This window comes from Syngnathus typhle, linkage group LG16, assembly GCF_033458585.1.
Source record: "Syngnathus typhle isolate RoL2023-S1 ecotype Sweden linkage group LG16, RoL_Styp_1.0, whole genome shotgun sequence".
NCBI lineage: Eukaryota > Metazoa > Chordata > Actinopteri > Syngnathiformes > Syngnathidae > Syngnathus > Syngnathus typhle.
Genome location: NC_083753.1, coordinates 325,385 through 350,650, shown reverse-complemented (window position 1 = coordinate 350,650; position 25,266 = coordinate 325,385). Strand labels below are relative to the sequence as shown.

At 41.6% G+C, this 25,266-nt stretch overlaps 1 protein-coding gene across 3 annotated transcripts in view; it reads right to left on the bottom strand.

The window, feature by feature from the left end:
- Positions 1-17,318, bottom strand: part of arid1b (AT-rich interactive domain 1B) — a 142,516-nt gene extending 125,198 nt beyond the window's left edge. The window contains exons 1-2 of one of the 3 annotated variants that reach the window (XM_061301366.1): positions 17,184-17,318; positions 15,136-16,571 (exon numbers count right to left, since the gene is read on the bottom strand). In XM_061301366.1, the coding sequence (XP_061157350.1) occupies positions 15,136-16,263 (1,128 nt within the window). In that variant the 5' untranslated portion in view covers positions 16,264-16,571; positions 17,184-17,318. Of the gene's footprint in view, positions 1-15,135; positions 16,605-17,183 lie in introns of those variants that run through there. The other 2 variants (XM_061301367.1, XM_061301368.1) reach the window with 2 other exon arrangements.
- Between the last annotated feature and the right edge of the window lie 7,948 nt (positions 17,319-25,266).

Sequence of the window (25,266 nt, the reverse complement as noted above, 5' to 3'; positions counted from 1 at the left end):
AGGCTGTGATTGGCTAGGAACACGTTCAGTATGTAACCCAGCCTCTTGGCCATAGTCAGCTGGGATAGGCTCGAGCTCACCTTGGACCCAAATGGGGCAAAGCAGTATTGAAAATAGATGGATAGACATATTAGGGAAGTACATATTTCCCAGGTGTGGCAACATACGTATCTAGGCTGCATGTACAGTAATAACATGGTGGAGAGAAAACGGGGATGAATTCAACTAAGGAAGGAAAACTGACATAGTAAGCAAAGGCCTACAATGAGGTGATCAATATATATAAATATTTTTTATTAGTTATTCATTACATGTTTTTTAAAATAAATAATAGCTGTTTTTTTTTGCTCGTCCAATCCTGTTGATGCATTTCAGTAGCTCGGTCAACCCAACAACACACTCTAGCATGACTGAAACTAATCTGTGAAATTATTACGATCAATCTTACTACGCAACATTTTCTGGTACCGCAAAAAACAAAACAAAGTGAGGTCAAATCTTGACATGTTTGTTTCTGTGCGTATGAACATATTCTTACAACATGCATACTGATCTCCACTCTCAAATTTAATGACGGCAGGTAGTTGCATCACCAATTTGATTCACATATCTCATTTTTACTCATGTTATAAACTGTCACGCAAATAAAGACAAAATATAAAAACAAATTTATGCCATGCATGATGACTGCTCCAACTCTAAAGTTTTATGTAACTTCAGAGCCATATTTTTCCCCCAAAACATGGATTGAATTTCAAGGTGGATTCAACTTCAGCTACAAATATGTTGAGCGGAATGTTAAGTTACCTCAGAGCTCTTACACAAGTCAACCAATCAGTAAGGTCATAACATGCCTTACAAATATGCCCTCGCATCTCTCAAATGTAAGTATTATGTGTGTGTGTGAGTGCACACGCGCTTGTGTGTTTGCGTATGTCTGTGATCAGTGTGCACCATCTGTTTCCAGATGTTGTGTAGAGCACATTGCCAGACGCTTGGCAGGCCTTCTGACAGGCCTGTGTTCCTTATTGATAGAGGGATCACAGAGGCAGAAGAGTCAGCCATAGTCAGCTCGACCACAATATTGTCCTGTTTGCTGTTATTCATCTCAGTCAACCAGGGGAGAGAGAATGGGAGCTTGGGAGCTTGGGAGCCAGGTTTGGAGCTGTCAGAAATGGGCCAAATCAGACTTGAATGTGTTTCAAACATTTGGAACGTAGCATGAGGAATGTTGGATTTGTCATCCACATGCAGCCCGTTTCTATTCTTGAGGCACAGCTAAATAATTCCATGGTATTTTGATTTTGAAGACATCTCAATGATCGTGAACCTGGCCCTGCACAGTTTGGTAAATATCAGCAGGGGCCAACATGTCAATGCAGCGGTTGGACTTCTTTCTGCTATGAGAATGCTAAATTTGTTTAAATGGAAGACTAACATATAGTATCAATTTGAGGGAAATAAAAAGACTCTCGCTACACTCAGTTCTCCAAAAAAGAGGTACAGAGTGGTTGCTTCAAGTTCTTCATTACTCCCATATATATAAGATTGATCTAAACATTGAATATTTATTTCCTCCTACTTAAATTATAGTTTTAACCACAAAAATAGAAGTTATGTTTTCTTTTCTTTTTTCAAATGCTGTTGTTTTAGAGTCTATAAACCTTGAACTAAATGCTTCACCTGCACATTATCCGAGTGACTTTTCAACTATTTCCATCTGTTGAGTGCTTATTACATTGATAAACTGTATCCCTGACCCTCCACCCAGTGCCATCTTTCTTTCCAAGCTCCTGCCAGAATAATGGAGCAGGGCCGGCATTAATGGAGGGCAGAGCTTTCCCTGGAGCTTTGATCCCGAAAGTTCAATAGTCTGCAGTTCTTGAGGGGTCAAGCAGCATGAGCCATGTGGGCAGGGGCATGTGTAAGTGAAAGCACATTGAACAGCTCATGTCAAGCATGGGGGGCCAATATGATCCAGGTTTGGAGAATATTTGGGTTTCTGGGCTACATCTACCTGGAACGCCTCAGGTACCCAGTCCATGAAAAGCAGTTGTACAAAAAAGGTAGCAAAACAACCAAACAAACAAAATTAGATTAAAATATATATATACTATATATATAGGATACAAACGCTGAAAACAGATAAATGATTTAAGTACTTGGGGCCTTAGCCACACTTTCATCAGGCAATACCCTGGGTCTCCAATCTGTCATCTTTCTTTCATCAAACTCCGTCCGTCCCTTGCCAATTATTCATGCCAGCAGCTAATCGCATTCATACTATTCTGTTGACTTTATTACTCTACTTTTATTCTGCTCTTTCCCCACATTTGTTTACAAGAATAAAAGCCTACTCTGACAGAATTATCCCTCTGCACAACAAAAATAAATCACAGCCCTTGCACACACATCATTCACATTCAAAGAGCACAGCTAAATTATAGATGGCCCCTTTCGCCTCCAAATATGCATTTCATTAGCATTTCCTTTGCATGTTTTTGCATGCTTGTGAGCATGACCCACTGATGTGCATATGTGTGCGTGCAGGAGCAGAGAATGGGAACAGACTTGCAGCAAAGCAGGACGCGTCCCCTTTCCTAAGCCTAATTTAGGATTCAATTACAATACTCTTTAAAATGCGTCGACTTTGCAATTAATTATTTTAAGATTATTCTGACAGTAATGGGCCTCCCACTGACGCCAGCCGGTGCAAGACTGGGTGCCTAAACCTGAGAACTGCTTTCTATACAGCGTGAGTTTGCACAAAAGTGCACACCCACCTCTTCTTGCTACCAGTTTATTCTTTTCTACCTTTCTCAGGGGCTGCCTGGGGCTTGCGATTTCTAGAACATCCTAAATGCCTCCTGAAAATTTGTTCAATACAGATTTTTTTTTTATTTAAAGTAATTCTAATTAAGCCTAAAAACACCTAAAAAAATCTTCATCTTTTGTGATTGTTTTGACGGTCCTACAAAATCTCATACATCAAAACAAAATTGGTGGCGCGTTGATATGAAAATAAAGTACAATAATATGGAAGAGAGAAGGCAAGAGGTGGAAAAAAACAACAACTAATGGCTTCAGCTTTTTTTTTAAATTGTGACACTGAATGTGTATGATTAACAGTAAGAGCAAGAACTTGCCAACAGCAATAGCACTGCTGTCAGTGTCAGCCAAGGAGGATGCACGATATGAAGATGAGGGTGACACCATTGACACAAATCAAGCCCGACTGCAAATTGTGAATTTCAGTAAATAATTGACACAAAACAGGACTCAACTGCGGACTAAACCAGAACTATACCACAATCTATGATCCCAACAGTGCTCCCCCCCCCCCCCCCCTTTCCACCTTCTCTGTCATGCTCTTGATGTTTCCTTCACCCGTGTTCTTTTACATGGCGTTCTTTGCGGTTGCTGTGCAATTGATATTGCTTCAGTGCGGCGAGCTGCATTTTATGAGCCACCAGGGCCTTCTCCCACGTCCTCGCGAGTCCCCAGGAAACGCTGACGGATGAGCCTTGCGACAGTGTGCAAACACGCATCAACACCCGCAATCATGCACAAATGTGCATACACAACCGTCTGTCAGCGCCGCTGCAAGGCGTAAGCGGAAAAACATGCTGCCCTCCTCCGCCCGCTTTGATTGGAGCCAAGCGAAGCATTTTTTTTATCCTCCCTTCTCGCCGGTTCTTTTTTCTTTGCTCATTTCCGAAATGAATGTCATCATCCATCCCCTTCCTCCTTCGCTCTCTCCCACCATCACCCCTGGGCAAACCTCAGCCCAAGCACCAGATTCTGTTTATTTAAATATTTGATATGTAAGCAGTCATAAAATAAATGTCAGAAAAGGAAATGGATACGAGCAGTGTGGAATAAGAGGTCATTATGGGTAATAGTTTTTGATGTATGCTTCTGCCCCTGCGGTATGCCCCCCGCCTACCCCCTCCCCCTTACATCCACCCCCACTTTACCACCACCATCACCACGACTACCATAAAGACAATCCTGTACATGAGCCAGGGGATGCTGAGGAAGTCATAAACAGAATGAACAGGTGAATACACAGAGGGCAGTCAGTGTGTGTGTGTGTGTGTGTGTGTGTGTGTGTGTGTGTGTGTGTGTGTGTGTGTGTGTGTGTGTGTGTGTGTGTGTGTGTGTGTGTGTGTGTGTGTGTGTGTCAGAGTGAGCGAAATGGAAAAGAGGCCCTAGCACACACAATTGACTTTTCAACATTGCATATTCCTCAAACCGGCTATTTACTAGGCATAGTGATTTTCGTCGAGGCGCCCAGGAAGCAGCAGCACTTTGGCAATTTGCAAAATACCTTAAAATATCTCCTGCTTTTACAAATGCTCACTGAATTCTGAAAGGGACTGTAGTCTTATCTCTTAGTCTATTGAACAGCACTTTATCGATTATTGATGGATTTTCATTTTCAAGACCAGGTGCTGTCTGCTGTTGCTGACACCGCTATTACAAACAAACACACACACACTCATTTCTATGAGTATGTGACTCACGTGTAAGGGATCCCCACTAGTCGTACCCGAAGGATTACATGTCTGACAATTTACCTCAAGATCTGATGGGAGGGAAAAAAAGAGCAAGGTAGGCAGAGTGAATAAATCAAACTCGGCTCCTGAGAAAAAGAAGGACAAGCGGCAGGAGTAACCTTGAATTTCTTTTTGATGCTCAAGTGCTAAAATAGTGCAAATCGGCAGAAAGAAAAAGCCCCAATTAAGAAGGAAAATAATCACAATATGTTCATCAGCGTTGATGTTGTATCGACTTGGCATTTGAGGTTATTCCATTCCCAGACCTTTGTGCCTAATAAGCTCCCTGACCACGTCAAAGGGCTCCAGAAGAGCGAGTGACATCATATGGAGGGTCAAGAGTCAAACACAGATTTTGCTGGCTGTTGACATTTCACCTCGATGCACTCCAACTGGATCCCCTCATGAATTGTCAGGACAGAGAAAATTTCCCAAACTTGTCGAAAATTGCATAAACAATACCGTATCGTAATTAGGAGAAAACTGTCCTGTTTGTTGCTTTTAAATAATCATTTGTGAAAACATATCAAAACACCACAATTTATCTCAGTGGACATTCTCCAGTTGTTTCTGGCTGATCCATTAGCGGCCATACTGAATATCTTCCTATGATAAACATCTGATATGTGTAAGAACTGGAGATTTGTATCTGGTTGTCAAAGGAAGCCCTGATTCCAATCCAAGCTTTATTCCAAGTTTCCTTGAACATTTCAAAACATAAACATACAAATTACAGACCGAGCTGTTAAAACACGTGTGTGTCAAAGTCAAGGCCCGGGGGCCAGATACGGTCCGCCAAATGATTTTAGGTGGCCCGCGAAGAAATTGTGCATCAAATTTATATGTCAATTCCAAAATTTCAAATTGTTTTCACTTTTAAAAAGCAACTTTTATTACCATTATTTTTTTTTTAATAATTTGTATTTTTAAATATTTGATTTGATTTCATTTTTAAATATTTGAACAGTTTTTATTAGTCATTGTTTTGAAAACTAGAAAATCAGTTTCTTGTGTAGCCTATACTATATACACAATATGAGACATTTATTTGGGTTGACAATTTGAATGGCCCTTTGAGGCAAACTATGACTATGATGCGACCCGTGACAAAAATAAGTTTGACATCCCTGTGTTAAAAGATAGATTCATGTCCCTGGTGCTTTTTAGTATGGTGTCTTTTTGAAAACCCAAAGCATGACATCTACAGTTGTCATCAAAATGTGACAATGTCCTACAAGGCAAATGTCCATCAAATCATGAAGGCCGACTAAAACGTAAACAAGGAGCCAATGCTACCATTGCTCTCGTACAGCAATAATTGGAATTTTCCAAGTTCAGCACAGATATAAACATGAATTTTGGCAATTATGTTTCAAAATATAAATACAACTCTCAATGCAAATATGCAAACATCAATACCCCAAATGCCGACTGCGGATACTATTCTATATTCCTAAATCTTATCTACACACACTGTTATTACCCTCTGCTGCCTCCAGAGTTGGGGTCAGGGTGCCCTCCAGTGCGCCTCACCCTCTCCACTGTTAATTACCACTAATCGTCTCCTCTTCTTTCTCCCCCTCTTGCCATAATAGAATCATTCATCTTTACTACTTAATGAGTAGACAGACACTGCAGTCACCATCCAAGGTCAACCGATACTAGCACAAAATGACAAAAACACAGCAAGTTGGACACGCAAGTGGAGAGGAAAAGAAATGATGGAAGAGTAGAATTAGTCTCCTTTTACGCCTCAAAACATGAGCAATGACGACAATCCGTGTCAGTCGGCGATGTCTGAAGCAAACCATAACAAGGAGAGGGAAGCTTAATTACAAAACATGTTAGGCAAGTATAAACTGCCATTACCTGAAAACAAGACAATTTCACAGAGAAGAGAAATGCTGTTAAAAACACAATTATGTTCCATTTTAGAGCTTCTTGTGCAGCCGATGCATATAATTATTTAAAGAATAATTCCTCCTAGCAAGACTCATTTCTTCAGCGCAAGTAAGAGGGCAACCTAAGCATTATATACCTCAAGTATCATAAAACACATAATTAACAGTAAATGCTGCAAATAGTAGTTCACTGATTTCAATAAGCTAGTGATTCCCAAAGGGCATATTATAACAAGATATGTCCTTTTTTTTTTTTACTACACAATAAAAAATAGGCTTTCATTAGCTTTTCTCTGTTAGTTTGCAGGATTGCGCTACACTAAACTTTACATGGGCCAATGAAGCACTCATTACAATTTGGTACAGATCCATGAGTTGTTTCCACCTTTGTTAGCATTGCAATAATTTCCTTTTCAGTGACTGTATGAATATTAATAAAGCCTGTCATCAAAGAAAGGTAAGGATAATAGCCTTACATAAAGTTATGATTACATATCATGAAATAAAAAGCAATTTTACTGGTATCTCAACATTATAGATGCAATTACAGTGATCAAATAAATCATCAAAATATATTTTTATAATTTTCTGAAGTTAATATTAACTTCCAACTATTCCAGTGAGTCCTCAGTCTTATTGAACAAACAACAGTGATCACAATCCGGTTTGACGCCAAGAACATGAGCATATAAGGAATTGCTGGTTAAATAAAATACCATATTTTCCGCACTACAAGGCGCACCTAAAAACCTCCAATTTTCTCAAAAGCCGACAGTGCGCCTTATAATCAGGTGCGCCTTATATATGAATCAATACACAACTACAGCAGGCGTGTACAAAGCCCGGCCCGCGGGCCAAATGTAGTATATATCTTATATATGGACAAAGTTTTAAAATGGGCCATTTTTGAAGGTGCGCCTTATAATCCGGTGCGCCTTATAGTGTGGAAAATAGCAGTACAGAAATATGTATAAATATACTAAAAAGCAACAAAACAAAACCAACAGAAATGCCATTGTAGTCAAAATATTTTGAAGTGAAATATGAAGTTTCTCACTCCAGTTTCATGCAGAGAGCAAACGCATGCAGCCATGTGCTCCTGCAGTGCAGTACTGGTCAGCCCAGCACAGCAAGCTTGGTAAATGGGACAGTTGTCTATGGATTATGCTAATGTGGTATTCCACACTCCCCTCTGGCATGCGTCTGACATTACAGTAACCTTTGCATGTTTTGCCAACATGAACTATGGATGTTCATTTAGAGGAGACACACACACCTACACACACTGAGACACACGAGTGTGTGCACCACACGGCACTGCTACACACAGTGGAGCGTGCACAACATATGCTCATTCAAAACAGTATCGACAATCTTCAGACGAATTAACATCATGAAGCAATAAGACGTTTACACTTCACAGTAAAGTTCACTTGGGTTGCCAATATCAAACCCAGTTCATCCAGTTTCAGTTCAAGGAGTGTCTGGAATGTGGAACACAAGTCGAGCCATATCAGGGAGCTGTCTAATGGAAGGAAAGGAAAGAATTGTTGCCGTTTGAAGATATTTTTGACATCAGTCCTAAAACATCAGCAGCAAAATGACCTCTTCCCATCTGCAGCGTATCCAGAAGCTGCAACATCGTACTTTTATTGCATCTATGCACACTTTTGACTTTGACATTTAGTATAATGCTGTTTCTGCAGTGTGCATGTTGCCCTCTCGGGGGCAGTATGGTGCCATACATGCCTGGAGTGTGCACAATGAGGTAGAAGAAGTTGCAATTGAGGTTTTCCACAAACTGGGAAAATATCTGCTTTTCAGTGTCTGTATGTGTTCCTACAGCATTTGTGTGTGGATATTTATTTTTGGAAGGATTATCAATCCTGAAACTCAATTATTTCCTTTTAGGCTGTCAGTCACATTTTACCTTACGTAAATTGTAGTATTAGCACTGGTAGTATTTTGAAACATGTCTTGTATATAGCTATTTAATGTGTGCAATTCTTTTTTTGCATGTTTTTGTAAACTCTACATGGGGTGTTTAAAGTTTAAAACATGCTCAAGAAGTGAAGAATCACATACATGTGACACACTTAATCGTTTATCTTCAATTATGGTCATGAAATCGCTATTAAATTTTGATTTACTGCCTAACCCTTGTGCACAGTTTTATTTATTTTTTTTAAATGGAGAATTTGTACATCCATTAATCAATATCAAAACACATGACGCCATCCGATTTAGCAGATCATCTCCATCTGTAGTGCATCTATTGTTCAATTTCTCTCATCGCGACTAAAGGAATGCCATAGTTTATTTTCTTCCGCTACGTGGTATGCTTGTGCCGATCTGCATTTCTTTTCTTTTCTTCATTTACAACTCAGCGCACAGAGCCATCACGACATCCATCTATTTCCTTGTAAACAATATCCATTCGCGATACAAAAAGTCGTCTCTTATCTACTCCTTTTATATGGTGTGTCTAATGTTCACACTGATGTATGACAACAACACACAAGAACAGTGTTTATTTGAGTCTGTACTCACTTCACAGAAAAGTGACAATTTTTTAAAAAGTGGGACTTGGAGGAGAAACAAACGGAAGAAGCAGATAAAACTCATTAAAAAATACCTAGTTCATAGTCTGTCCCATTCCGTTTCCTATGTTTATCTCATTTTGTCTCAAACATAACAGCCAGTCCTTGTTAACATTGACTGTCTTGATATTTTTCTCTTTTCTTCATGCAATCTCATCATGGCACCACCGATTAGAATCAATTCAAAGCAAGGAGCAGCACTGCCCTGAGTATTTCTGGAGGGGGAAAGAAAGAAGCTACACATGCAGAGGATGCAGAGTGTGATGTTTTTTCTAGCAGCCTTTTAAAAGAAGGCTTAATAGCAAACACGTACAATACTGTATATTGAAAGCTATACAAATAGGCCTCTCTGCGACAATGTGTTGAATATGCAATGACTGATGTGACCAGATTATGCAACAGGCTGCCACGATTTTCACTGAGCCGCAGCAGCACAATAAAATGAGATAAAATTTACACACAAAACATACACTCACAACCCCCCCACAAAAATCCATTGTCCATAAAGTTTTATATTGAATGTAACTAAAATTTAGAAAAATATGTTCAAATTTAAATTCAGGGATCGTCTCTGCTTCTTACAGTTTTCATGTGAGCTTATTAAAATGGGAATATAAATACAATGGTTTCTAATTCAAGAGCAAGGCGTACGTGTGACTGGTGTAAAAGCTGGCGCATCTTCATACTCATGCCGAAGCAATGCTAGTTTACCATGTTTGGAAATTTGGCAGATCGTGTAAGGCTTCGTTCAGCATTGCGTGCAAGGCTTCGTTTGGCATTCTGGAAGCCCGAAGGTGTTTACTTTTACAAACCTCCGACGCACCTGACAATTTGGTAGCAGGAAGTGGACTACAGTTTAGATCCGGTAAAACCTGGTCTACGTTGTGGCACAAAACAATTTTGGTGGATTTGATCCAGGCGAAGACTAATTCTGCGCTTGCTACATGTCATGGATGCAATCCTATTCTATTCTGAAACATAACATCTGTGTATGTCACATTATCATTATTATTATTATTATATGAACTTTAATATATGTATAAAAGCAGGAGTCAACATTACATCATCTGCATGTGGAGATTTAGTCGATTGTGTTTACTCCCACAACGGCGCAAATGCTCATATCTTACTGCGAAATGCCAAAATGAACTATGAAAATGCCAAAAGAAAAAATACTCCACTCGACTTGGACCGGGCACAAAAACAGGGCCCAATGAGTGAACATTAACGTAAATAAATATCAAAATAAAAATATATAGTTAAATGAAAAATTACTCTAAATATGTAACCGTTGAAAAATAAAACTCTCTTACAGGGTCTATGAAACCAATTCTTGCAATTCCAAGAAAGGTTTTTTTATCATCATGGGTGGTCAAAGAGTACATAAAAGAAAGTAACATTAAAGCAGAAATGGCAGCACAATAGTCCACAGATGTGTGGAGTAAGGTGTATAAATATTCAATGGGGGAGATGCAGGCTGTCTAAATACCTCTGAACTGACTGAGGGTCCCTTGGGAGACCAAGCTTGCAACTGAGAGCCCGAGCGAGACACATGAAAAGAAACGGGAAACACTGACTGAACAAAAAGAGAAGGAGGGGTGAAAAAAAAAGACGCCTGTAAAATTGAAAGCTATCTGTAAATAGGACCATCTGTTTCTAAAAGACTTCTTTTGCAAATACACAAATAAGCCCACGCGGGAGGACAAGAAAGAAATATCACTCATCCTCTGGGATGGAGGGGGAGAGGAGGGTCCTTGCCTTCAGCCCACTCCACATGGCTAATTAGCATATGTGAAGGTCAGGGTGGTACTATGGCAGGGTGTGAGGGAGGCGGAGGCGCCACCATAGCACGGACACACGTGCACACTATGGATGGAAGCCATTTAAATTACTGTTGCGTGAAGGAGACCACCACTCCCCCCCACCCCCGCTCTTCTCATTGTTCACAGGCCGAAGCCCAATCAGCTCCAGTGGGAGAAAAGATTTTAACTAAGTTGACATTTGCCAGAGTTCTGTTAGTGATTCCCTCTCTCGGTCTAAACTGAGCCTGGAACATTTCTCAGAAGTCAGCAGCCTTCCGTGTGACTCACTTCAAATATCGCCTACATTCTTACATCTGTGGCCTTGCTTCAGCTTTCCTCTTTAGCAGCTGCGTCTCCCTTCTAGTCTATGTGTGCAAATTGTAAACAACGGAAGTATTTCAACATCTTATTGGAGGGTGAAGAAAACAATTGTGTCTTTCTTTTTCGAGCAAGTGTATCATTTTATTTTGGATTAAAACGACATCTAAACAACCAAGTTATGTTGATTTGATGGAACTACACTATGGTAATAAGTTGTGGTAATAAATAAAATGCCAGTTCCTGCACAAATCTCAAACTGCCAAAGTTAAAGTGGATGTCACAATCAAATCAAACTAAAAAGCCACTAGAGACCTTAAATGTACCTAAATTAAATGTTATTTGCCAAATCAAGTTTACGTTGTTTCCTTCTAATGAGACTTCTGATGAGAGCGGAACAACACTACATCAATGTACTCTTAAAAAAAAAAAAAAAACAGTTAGGACAGCCATAAAAACACAATTTAATCAGCCACTTAAAATACACAATCTTGTACAGTACATACACCTCATGATTCCACTGCGTTATTTGATTCTATATTTAAACGCGAGTACTTAGTAAAGAGATTAATTGGTATGCAGCGAAAAGAGTATGCAGCCAAGGAATAACCCCATTTTGCCAATTACCTATGCAGGCCGTGTGTTTCATCTGAGGAGGATGAAAACCGCTGAGCAGGGCCCTTATCGGACGGAACAGAGCAAATTAAAAATTCACCCCGGTCTTGCTAATCAGCATTGGGCTTGCTAGCAAAGACACAACATAAACAAATGATTGACAGGAGCGGGGTAAGGATGAGGGAAGGGGCGGGAATGAAATCGTGCTGACAAAGGCGAGTCAGGTCTCAGGATAGAACGAAAGACCGGAACACAAACAAACACCAAGCCCTGTAAAAATCTGCAGGGATTGAATCGCAGCAGCCACGGTTAAGAACATCACTATGCACGAGGCGCCTCGTGATAGGCGCATAATACAATGTGACATTGATGCATTGCTCCCATTATAAAGTCTTTGTTCGTATCACACTAATAATTCATAAGTGAGAAATGTAAACAGTATGCAGTAGAAAGGAACGCAAGTAGGGATCATTTCAAGGTAAGCGCAGCACATACCCGGATGGGAACGCCTTTGATATGGACTGAGAATCCTAAAAAAGCAAATTGGATATTAGTAGAAACTGTAAATGTGCTTTCATTTGGCTTTTACCGGGTCATGTTTTGAGTTGCTGCTATAATGATCTGAAGAACGCCAGTTTCCGATGTACTCATTATTATTCACTAATTACTGTTATTCTACGCTGTGTGTTTAGCGGATAACAGACAGATCGGTGTTACACATGTAGGCTGACACAGAAAACATTATGTCATTTACTATGTCTTAAACTTTAATAAGTCATTAGGATTGCACAGCTGTTCTTGCACGCTACCCAATGTACATTAGGCAAACAGGAAAAGCCTACATTCAACCACCCTCAATATGGTATGAAAAAAATACCCATGTTGACTTGCAACAAACTATTTAAAGCAGCAGTGAACACACGCTTGAACCTCTTCCATTGTGCAAGATGATACTAGGGTACTCAGAGGGTCCTTTTTTTACAAACCCCCCAAATTCTTTCAAAATTGCTGAGAAAGATTCGTTCTACATTCCTTACAATGGACAGTGAAAAAAAAATAAAAAATCTAAAAGTCATTTATCTGGCCTGGCACATCCTGGGAAGTTCCAAGCACATTTCAGAGGGGGCAGTGCCCCTGCAGCCATCCCCTCTAGCTACACCAGTGTTGTCCAGATAAGAATGAAAGGTACGTATATGTGTATTTGTCATGGAGGAGGGGGATAAAAGTGTAAATGAGGTGCGATGGATTCGCTCACTGCTCCCTCCTGAAGAGAGGCAGTGAGGAGGGAAATTAAATTTGAAAGAGGAAAATGTGCCAACAGGTGACAGAGGCGTGCTCCAACCAAACACACTCTGAAGTGAAGCACAGTCAAATCACTGGGCCAATTTAGACGCGCTATTATGCACAATGCTGCTCGCCGTTCTCACACTGCCTGTCAGAGCACAGAATAACAGTGTTGGCGCTCCAAATATGAATTAAACATACGGCTTTTGTGGCGTGAATATGCTGCACAAATGTTGTGTGAACACAAAAAGCTAGATTTTTCTTTTTGATGGGTGGAATAATATGCATTTAAGATCACAACAACACAACTGAGAAAAATAGAGTCTTTGGGGTTCAGTGTGTAGGAACTGAGTTGCGTACACTCTTATTGTTATCTTTTTTGTCATGCACTGTTAAATCAGCCTGCAGATATAAATGAATCTTAATATGTTGGGCATTATTCAAATCTCCAGGAACTCAGTTTATTAACGGTGCATCACGTGACTGGGCAAATAGCCACAAGGTGGCGCAAATTCCCTGGTAAACTTGATACAAAGCAGCTGTTCCGCATGCGAGACGCTGGAAAGTTTTCGTGGAGATTTGCGCTTCCTTGTGGGCTACTTGCCAAGTCATGTGACATACCTGGAGAATTGAATAATCCACAAACATTTAAATCAGACAGGCGCGACCTAATAAGGGGTTTTAAAACTGTAGGATTTTTTTGCACGCTGCATTTAACCCCTTTGTCCTCTAGTTGTCCAGATGTGTCATCTAGGGGTGTGGATAATTTAGCACATCTAAAAAGATCTGGGGGGGTTCTCACGGGGACAAAATGTTTTGCAGCAGAGTTCCTGTTTTCCCTGGGTGTACATAGAGTTCTCCAGACTGCTTACACCAGCAGTTTTAGCACAACGCTCCCAAAAGAGTGACGCTTTCAAGGATGAGAAGTCCATGTTGACAGCTATTGCCGGGAAAAAGGGGGGGGGGGGGGGGTAATTATTTAGAAACACTTGGTCCCCTCCCACCACTGCTACCACTGATGTGCCCTGAAGCAAGGCATTCAACAGCCAGCTGCAGCCAAGAATAGAAGCTAGCTTGCAGCAATGTGAAAAACATCTTTTGTGGAACACAACATTAGTCAGATGATGAACAATAACAGACTAAAAAATTATTTGATTTGTTTTTCAAAACATTACATAGAAAGATGCTCATTATCGACTTGGGTTGTCATAGTTGTGAGTAATTCTGCAGTCTTGAAGGCAACACACCTAAAGTTCCATACAAGCCACAACGTTCTTGCATTTTTTTTTCTATATGCTGTTTGCCCTGATGACTGGGTGACAAATATGAAACAAATCTTCCAGGGATCCTAATTTAAAAATGTGGACAGAGCTTCACACTAATGATCATGATTCAGGGCACAGGCAATGGGTCGTCTGTTTGAATTTTCAGCTCAGTTGCACAAGAAGAGAGGAATGTAACACCAACTCTAACATTTAATTAATATTTTATGGAGGTGTTTTACTTAGCTTGATGAGTTGTTTAAACACAATATACCCTCTGGCGATGTGTTAGAGATCACTACTAGATTATTTTTACATAAAATATATAAATACACAGCACTGTGCAAATGTCTCAGTCGCTTATTTTGACGTTAACCTTTTTAGTCATTTCATACACAAAGTATTGGGAATTTATTTGTGTTCCATTTAAAAAGCACCTCTACACTGCTGTACAATGTTTTCCTCCATCTTCTTTAATAGTCATGTAAATAGGGACGGATAGAAGAGCAGTCATACGTTCACATTTTATAATTATACCAGTAAGAAAGGAAAATAAATACTACTGTCTTAGGAGCATTACAGTATGCAAATTATGTGTTACCATTGAAATACGTTAAATTAAAGATGGTTCATTTTTTTTCTTCTCACCATATTTCCATCACGTTGGTTAATGTTCAATGCAGTTACACAATACTGAACATGTGAATGCATCGATAAATAATGTGCCAAAATTGCTACCAAACACTCAGTCAGACACTCAGCTGCAATATGGAGTTAAGGTTTTATGACCTTACCTGACTCCTCCCAAGGCCTTGCCCTCCATTGCCTGGACTGATTGAATGCGGATGGTTCCTGGGCTGTCCTCCCCAGCCGTGGGTCGTGGTGGCTCCATACTGGGGGCCCACATCTTTTCCCAGGCCTTGCTGCGTGGAGGATCCACTGTAGTCTTGGTAGGCCCCACCGTAGCCCCTCATCATGGGACTTGGTGATGTAAGCAGCTGGTTGAGGGTCGGGGTCGCCCCCGAGGGATGCTGCTGCTGCTGAGTTGGTCCTGGGAACCTTTGGAAGCCACTGGAAGAGGCTCCCTGCGTGGACTTGCTGTGGCTTGCTGAGGAGTTGCTGCTCATCATCAAGTTGTCAGGTTGCCTACATCCAGTGGGGCTCATCATGCCGTAGGTCCCGTACCGTGCCCGATTATAGGGAGGGTACTGGTTGTACTGACTGTTCTGGTAGCTTGCTTCATGGGAGTTGTCCATGCTATTATGTGCAGATGATAGCCCCATCCCTTGCTGCTGCTGTCCACCATGTTGCTCGTAAGACCTTGAGTAATAGTTGTTGTTGTACTCTGAATTGTTGCTGGCTGGCCCCAAGTTGGAGTGATCATACCTTGAAGACATCATCCCCTCTGTCGATTTAAGATGTCCTTCTCCTTTACCCTGCACCTGCTGCTGTGACTCCACTTGACCCCCCAGAAGGTTCTCTTTACCGCCGTGGTGGTCCACGGTCCCTCGGGGTCCCTGTCCGTTGTTGTTGCTGTGCATCTGGCGCTGCGGATGCGGCGCAAACTGGCCGAATTGCGGCTGCGGTGTCTGGGACTGAGGGGGGTCTCCGCTCCCGACATATTTCACCTTATGGTTGGCAATCAGTCCCGTTTCCATGGAGGAAGCGTTGGAATTTGACGATGTAAGGTTATTCCCATCCTTGCCCTGACCCGCGGAAGTTGAACGCACCATGCCAGGCTCCGTTCGGTGGTGATGGTCTACATTATTCACAGTCCCATCTCCGGCGCCCAGCATCTGCCCGCTGCGCTGCTGTACGCTTCCTCCTCCTCCGGATTTCCCCGAATTGAGCTCCGTGCCCAAGCCGCTGGATAATTTCTTGGTTTTGTTGTTATTTCTGGAGGGAGCGACTTGCGCAGCCATGCTCACTCACTCCAACATCTCAGCGCGCAGCGATCGCGACCCTCCGCCAGCCTTGCGCGCACACGCTGCAAATAAAAAAAATAAAAAGAAAAGAAAAAAAACTAGAAAAAAATATGGTGAAGGATATTTTCACGAACTTTAATCTTGCACCGGTGCTTTCGTCGTAGTAGTGGTGTTGGTGGTTGGAAAACTGCGTGTCAGTGCAGCGTCATGTTGAAAGTTGGTCTTTTCGGGTGTGAACTTTCTTCCCCCGCCGCCTCTCTCCTCCATCCCGGTCTTGCTGATATGTGGACGCGTCTCGCGGAGCCCTTGCGGCCCAGCATGGGATGAGAGAGAGAGAGAGGGAGAGAGAGAGAGAGAGAGAGAGAGCAAGCTCGACCAGTTTATCCGCCTCCAAGGCTTCAGTACGACGCACATGGAAAATCCGGAGTGGAGTCTAGATCCACGTAGGCTGCTTTTGCATCTATTTCTATTTTTTATGTTAATTCTGCATGGACCTAATGACAAACCTACAGAGGTTCGCATTATTTAGAATGCCACGCTTTCACTATAAGGACATGCATACCAGTATGACTGCTTTGAAGGTGCATCAACTTAAATTATGACAAAGAATGAGGCAATTTTCTTCCCACAATCGAGGGTGTTCCCAGTTTTTTTGGTCTTGTGGGAGGAAGAAAAAAAACTCACTTTGAATCCAAATTAGTATTTTGGAGTCCTCTGCAAGTCATTGGCCCTCGAATTCACCATCCTCACAACAAATTGCACAATGAACTGCTGCAGACATGCCACCTTCTATGTTCCTAAAGACGGGTGTAGGCAAGTCTGATCCTAAAGAGCCGCTGTCCTGACTGTTTTCAAAGTTTCCTTCCTTCACATGCCTGATTCAAATGATCACCCTGATGAGCTTCTACAGAACTTACCTGCATCAGGTGTGCTGCAGGAGGGAGAACTGGAAAACAGGATAGTGGCCCACGAACCGGACTTGCCCAGCTATTAAGGGGTTATCCAGTTCTGGTTTTCCCTCCATCCGCCTTCTATGTCCTTCAACCCAAGCCAAGTTCTCTGCAGCTCTGACAGGAGACGGACACGCAAACTGTTTTATCCAAGTGTAGCCTTTGGAATAAGAATAATTTGACAATTTATGGCTGCTGTAATGCTGTGCTGTAGTAGTCTTCTTTCAAAGAACCAAAGTCACTTTGTAACAGTAGGGGTGCCATAGATGTGTAAAAACTAGCACAAGAGTCAGATAGAGAAATGCATTGCAAAAGCTACTACAAAGCAACTTTTATTTGAATAAAGACAATTTACCCCCCACCTCTCCTCAGTTCGTTTCATTTGCTTGCCAGAGCAACTTGTGTGAACTGACAATGTTATTTTTTTTTCAAAAAGAGGTGCCAGGATGAAATAAAATAAATCAACCCCAGGCTGCAGGCTAAGACCACACAAAAACCAAAATCTACAAGATACGCTCCAACCCATCAGTGGTATTCAAACATGAATGCAAAATAGTGCTTAGCAAAGACGCTGGGTGTCTGCTGGGACTTGAATAAGCAGAGGCTCTGCTTTGATGAGATCAGATGCATTTGATCAACAGAGGGAGCTGTGGATGAAAGAGGGGTGGTGGAGTAAGGGGGGAAGGATTTGGGGATGAGTGGTGCTGAGGATGGCCATGGTAATGATGATAAATGCTGCTGGCCCTGGTGCTGAAGACACATATGATGACGACAGTGATGATGATGATGAGGTTGATGATACCTGTGCTGAAAGTTATGCTGATTATAATGATCATATTTTTTCTTACTTGTTGCATTAGGTCACAAAACAAGCAAGTGTAATTGACTGCAGTGTGAAGCTAAATCGTATGTCCACGACAAAGGGAAGCCCCCTGCTGGAGGATTTGTGTTAGTACAGGAGTTTCATAAGGTGCAAATAACATGCATACTCCTCATATGAATGCTGAAGCCAAAATCAAAAAATAAAAGTTGACCACTAGCCACTGCTGCCCATTTTGTGGAGAAAGACGATGAGTTTGCCTCGGAGGTCACTTAACAAAAATACTAAAAACAGCAATGTACATTATGTTACGTAAAATTAATACATTTTTTAATGTTAACATGTTATTGTATTGATCATCCAAGACAGCAATGTTCCACTTTCAGCTATTTTAACACCATAAATGTAATGATGCAAATTTGTAGTGGTGTCATCATCACATTTTCTTCAATGCTACCCCACAGTACAGTCACGGCTTAAAAAAAAAAAATTACTACAAGTGAAAGAACAACCACTTGTGGAGCTAATCCTGGATTCTCACTGAGCTTTGTCTAATTCCTACACATTCTGTTGCTGTATTCCAACATAAAACAGGTAAAGAAAACACATTTATATGACAGAGCTGACCACAACAATGATGCTTGGTCCCACTTCTGCAAATGGAAGCTCATTCACTGGAGTCAAATAAAAGCAAGTGGCATCCCTGGGAACCTGTCCTAGCCACTCGCCTTTATGTGTCCATATGGCAGAAAATAAAAGCCATAACATGGTTATGGTCCAACAACAAGGTCTCAACAGTGCTTACTGAGTATGCTATGTTCCGTGTATAATAGCCTCAACAAGACCAGATGGCTAGTTATCTGACTGTATAGGACATTTCAAAAAGATGTATTGTACACGTATCGCTTTGTTTTTTTTTTATACTGTGTGTTTGTGAGAGAGTGAGAAATATACAGACAACTTTTAACAATGGAGATGCTACGTGTAAGGTGTCAAACTCTGAAATTGTGCACCTTTTGTGATTAGAACGGGCCTCACACACATGCACACACACTTCTTGCTCTGTGTGCTTTGTACACATGCCGATTCTGGCTTCCGTCAGAGTGGCAGATCAAAGCCTCAGCTCTGATCTCATCTCGAGCAACACTATAAGGCTGACAGTGAGAGGACCACGGGCATTAGCATATTCTATGATGGCTTTTCAAGTCGTTGCCTCGGCTGCGGTTCGGGGTGTGCTGCGCTGTGGCTTTGCAACTCTAATTTCCCTCACCCGCTCATTAAAAAAAAAAAAAAAAAAGCCCACTGTTCTTCCATTAATTCGCAGACACACGGATCTGTTTGAATGGTGAGTTTGTATATGCAAGGAAAGGGAGGTGTAGGGCGGCAATGGCTCAGCGCATTTGCATTTATGTTTAATTTATAACCTTCAGGGGCCCCCTGATGCAGCAAGATTGAAACAATAACCCCAGACAAACACGGAGGAAAGGAGGACGCTGGATGGAAATGCACAGAAGTGGGATGTGCTGTGAATGTGTGCATGAGTGGGTGTGTTCTCATTGGTAAGGGTGCTGTCGGGCCTTATGCATTTGTGCATCTGCATGGAGGTACATGTGAAACGCGCTGGCAGTGAGGCAGAGGTCTGCAATCCACAGGGGATAACATGCCAGGGTGAGTGTCTGTCAGGAGGAGGGCTGGAGTGCTGAGGAGGTGGGGGGAGTCTGCAGGGATCTCCCCCTAGCAGCAGAGCACAGAACAGCACAGCAGACAGCAGCAGAAGCTTGGCCAAGCAAAGAAAGTGGGTCAGCCCCACACACATACACAGTTCACATAGATACAGAAGCATGTGTTTGCCGGGAAGAGAAAGACATGGAGAGAATGCACACGCTGTTGTGGGTTGTGATCGCGAGGGAGCGCCTGCTTGCCTCATTTGCATTAGTGCTGTTGGAGATGTTGTTCAAGAAGCAGGTTGACTGGCTAGGGAGGGCCAAAAGGCAAGCCGGGCGCGGTGAGTAGACCAAATGCATCAAATTGATCCAGAGTCTTTTCATTTCAGGCTTGGGTAAATAACAACATTTGCATTGATCAGGCTGCAAAACCCAGCTACAGGAGGCCTGGGAGTGAACGCGATATGAGAAACAAAAGACATCTCTCATTCCTTTCGGTTCCTTATAGAGTTGAGGGCCTCACTAGAGCCCTACAAACAGCTGTGATGGATAAAGTGTTTAAAAGAAAAACACCAGAGGAGAGTGAAACGCTATTGCGTCTGCCTGTATACTAAAACATCGAATCACAGAATTCCCAAGTTGCGGCATGCTCTATTTATGCCTTATGAAAAACATGACTCAAAAGAAGCAGCAAGCAGCGATGCTCTACTTTCACTGTCAGCTATCATGTGAAGTGTGAAGAGGAGGAAGAGCAGGAGAGGAAGATAGAGACGCAGAGGAGAGAGAGTGATTTTCTTCATCCACAGATCCTGATGGTGACAGGGGACTGGGCTCTCAGAACACCTCCACCCCCACACTCTCTCTCTCGCTCATATATATATGTACATTATGTGTTATACATTACGTGAAAAAAAATATTTATATATATAAAAGAAAAATCTTCACACCATCCTCCCCTTCTGATGCCTGTCACTGCTCCTTTTCCATCCCTTCTTTCTCCTGACTGGAGGAGTGTGTGAAGTGTCCCCGGAGAGGCTCCTACTCAAAAGATGGTATTTACAAGATCCACACTGAGCCCACTTTTAACTGCCTATGAAGAACTTCTTCCCAGCGCCTTTGATGTGCCAACCTAATGGGGAAAGAGCACGCCGGCAGTCACTGCATATGTTAGTGCGCCGATGCGAGCTAATCCGCTAGCATTGCAAGGTAGGCTTCACGCTGCTTGGCGTAAGTGAAATCTTCACATGCAGGATGGCTTTCAGAGCTAATGCTGCCCAAAGAAAAATAAATACTGTACTTCTGTTACAAAGGCACTGAGGAGGCGAGTCATCTTTTAGAGCAAATCAGTCAGTATGGATGCAGGCTTTATGTATAGAAAGGCCTCCTGATGTGATGGGCGAGAGTCAATCATAAAAAAATATATATTTTTATCAAAAGCAACAACAACACTGGTGCAGCTTTACGATTGAGCAAATACAAATTCTATTATATTCCACATAACCCCCAAATTTTCAACCTCAAAATCATCAAAGATATCTCCAAGAGAGATTAGGCCAGGCCACTATCTAATTTAATGTCAGTGAGTTCAAAAGTACACTGGCAGAGCTAGGGGGTGGCACAAGGGCACTGAAATATCTCCCATGATGGTGCCGGGTCAAATAATTGACTTTTGCATATTTCCTGAGTTTTCCGGGAATTTCAACTCGACCCCCCCCCCCTTTTTTTTTGTTTAAAGAATTAACTACCGTATTTTCCGGACGATAAGGCGCACCGGACTATAAGGCGCACCTTCAATGAATGGCCCATTTTAAAACTTTGTCCTTGTATAAGGCGCACCGGACTATAAGGCGCACCATTAATGCATCATGTCAGATTTTTTATCCAAATCATATCATTCTCCATTTTATCTTTTTTATTTCAACTTGAGACGCAACAAATTACTTTATAATCACAAAATAATAATCCATAGTCTTTTTGATTCATGATTCATAGTCTTCAGCGGGCCACTTATGATTAATTTCATGACACAATGCTTCGGGACAGTTTAAATTCAGGAATTTGGTCCATACATAAGGCGCACCGGACTATAAGGCGGCTTTTGAAAAATGTTAGGTTTTTAGGTGCGCCTTATAGTCCGGAAAATACGGTAATTGCATTCAAATTCATGTAGATCCCCACACACCTGTGACCATGTAAGATGCCTTTCATTAAATCCCAAATAAAGTTCAAAAGGTTGAGCAAGCTTTACTTTTATCTTTATTTTACTTTTTATTTTTTATTTCCAGTAGAAGACCACTAGAACCATCAAGACCAGTTCTAGTAGAACCATCTACGGAAACATTCATAATTACCTCAGAGATGACTAAGGTTCAAGAGTGTTTATGAAAAATATAGCCGGGCTTGGATGTCACCCTACCCCAAAGGCTAGACATATGGAAAAGACAATCATTGCTGTCACATGGACTAAACAACCAGTACTTGCCAAACATTTCTCCAGTGAAGCAGTGTGTCTCTTGGCAGCCTCCCTCACCAGTTTTTTTCTTTTTTCATCAATTTTGGAAGGATGTTTCGGTCTTAGTAATGCGATGCCATATTTTCTCCGCTTGATGATGACTACCTTCATGATAAGAAAAAGCCTACAAAAACAGCTGAATTATATTTGGGGTGAATCATACATGCCATTACATGAAATATGCCAGGTTATAACAACGATTCTCAGCCCAACAAAGTTTTAGCACAAACAATGCAGGCTTTCATAACAAACGGCGGCATTTGAAATGCTTTTGAATTAGACTAATAAGGTTTGTGTTTTGTTTGTTGTTCAGAAGCCATGATCAAAGTGATATTTCACCAATTTGTGTCAGTTCCGGGGGAAGAGAGGAATAGTTTGGAGGAAAAGCTGTCTTATTAATCTCTGCAGGTTTCCTCTACTGTGTTTTGGGGGAAGTTAATCAAAACAAGACAATTAGGAATAAGCAAATGTGTTGATCAGAAGTTAAATAAATCTCGACATGCGTGTTATGTTAACAACTTAGCAGTGAAGAAATGGGACCATGCAAGTTGTTTTACTTTTTTTTTTTTTCTATAATAGTATTTTCTCAGCTCCTGGCTTCAATTTCACTGTGCACCCAATCCTCTGCTGTGTCTGAGAGGAAACATAAAATCAAAGGCATGGGGATGGATTGACCCAGGAGCTCAGAGTCTGAGAGCAATGGGCTGTTTTGATCTAATCTAATATTTATGAATAGCTTCCTTGATATTTCCTACGCACCATGAAGCCGTCTGCTTGTACAGTGTTACACATGTCTTAGAGGGACGATGATGGAGATCAAACAGAGCTCGGGCACAGAATTCATTCTTCACTTGCTCTGTGGAGCCTGAGAAGGAGCTCAGTGGCAAGCTACTGTATCTAACTCCGTATGATTGAAACGCAAGCAGTGCCGGGTGAGATGATATATTTATTTGTGTCTCTGTCAAACGGAAATGAGTGCAGAGATGGAAAACACTGTCACCGTTCCAGTAGAAAGATGAGCATGACTGTGTCTGTTTGCCATTTCATTTCATCCAGTCCATATTTGTCCAAATATGTGGTTTTGCCATGGAGATGGCACGGCTTTCATTGAGTCAGCCTGCCATGAAACCATTCTGGCTGTTTGGATCAGTAATGGCCTCAAATGTTTTTTTTTTTCCTCCCCTCTATCACTTCACAAAAGTCAAGTGTTCTCAGACATGTTATTTCCCAAAGTGTCCTTGCTCCAAGGATCTATTGTTAGCCTAATGGGGGCTAACAACACTAAGACTCTAATTATGGAGGTCAGCATTAAGCCCTGATAATATTGCTGGCAAAGTGGGTAATTTGTGGCAGCCCTGTTGAAGGGTTGAGGGGAGCCGATGAGGAGCAGGCGGGAAAGGCAAGCAGAGGGGGGATTGTTGTTTGCTTGTGTCCTCTAATAATTCCCGAAGACCAGAAAGCTAAACGGCAGGGGGATATTAATGGAGTGTGTGACATTATGGTCGCCGCCCATTTAAATGGAATATTTTATTATATTATGGCCCATCAACAGGTGATTCTTCATTTTATGTAGGCTCCTGTTTGATCAAATCCCTGCACAGCATTGCGTAAGTGCCCGTTCTTCTTTTTTAAAGCATATGTACAGGGACAAAAGCCTCAGCAACTGCTCAGCTGTCATAATATGTTCATTGTATGTATAGCCTCACAACTTTGTTTGAGAAAAAGCATTGAGACACCCGACTACGGTAAAATTAAGGGGTTACATCAGGGGTGTCAAACTCAGTTTTTTTCACAGGCCGCAATGTATGAGCACCTCATATTATATACAGTAAAAGCTACAAAACAAACTGACAAATAACTCGTTTTCAAATCAGACGAGTAGAGACTGGTCAAATATTTAAAAAATAAAAGATATTATTAAAAGTGAAGACAATTTGCACTTCTATTTGATGCACAATTTGTCTTCACGGGCCACATAAAATGATGTGGTGGGCCGTATCTGGCCCTCGGGCCTTGAGTTTGGCACCTGTGGGTTACATCAATGGTAGGTAGGTTTATAATGATCTATTTTGGGCTTTTTTTTTAGATCACCAAATTGGGGATTTGAACCAGGGTGTGTAGACTACTGTACATCAATGAACCTAAGAAAATTGAACAAACTTGAGGGACATAAATACAATACATCTTTATTTATATAGCGCTTTTAAGACTAAAAACAGATGGGTGAGAAGGACAAAAGGAGGGAGGGAGGAATACAGCAGACAGAAGGGCCAAACACAGGTTAAGCAACACGGGAAAATGGAAAGCACAATACGTGAGGGGAAAAAAAATATGAACCTAAAGCTAACTGCATGTTCACAATACTCTTCCTGGTGCCAGGCCCGGAAAGATAAGACACCAAAGCAAGTCAGCAAGCTTGTGCCTATTCTGTCAAGACCAAATATCAAAGCCCTTCTCCCATGAGTGATCTGTCCAAACAATTAAAATGGAACCTCTTTGTACCATCACACTTAACATGTCAGACAGAAAAATGAAACGGGCCTCGGATATTGGCGCGGCATGCCTTGACGCCTCCTGTGACAAGGCCCAGAGAGAGAGAGCAGTGTGCCAAAGGAACAATGGCAATGCTTAAATTTTAAATATGTTTTGACATAAAATCAAATATTTCTCACCATTAGGATGGATCGGAACCTCTAATTCCTGTGTGATCACTTACGAGACCCCATAGGTGAAATAGGTACAAATAGTGACACAATATTCTCTTTTTTTGGGCATTTTTAGCATATCTAGGAATCATTTTACATTGTGAAATATTATTTCATCATAGGATGAAAGCTCTCAGGCAACGTCTGACGTTCATGAGAAGCTTGTGATGTTCAATAAGGGTTCCTGGGTGAACGTTTGATTCTATCTGCCTTTCTTTGTGCCCTTTGGCGTAAAACCAGGTTTGATTCCATTTCAGATGCAAAATATTTCCTGTTCTGGCTATGACAGCAAATATTGAGCTTCTCCGAACAATTCAGAAAGAATTCCTCTTTGTCTTGCTGATTGGTT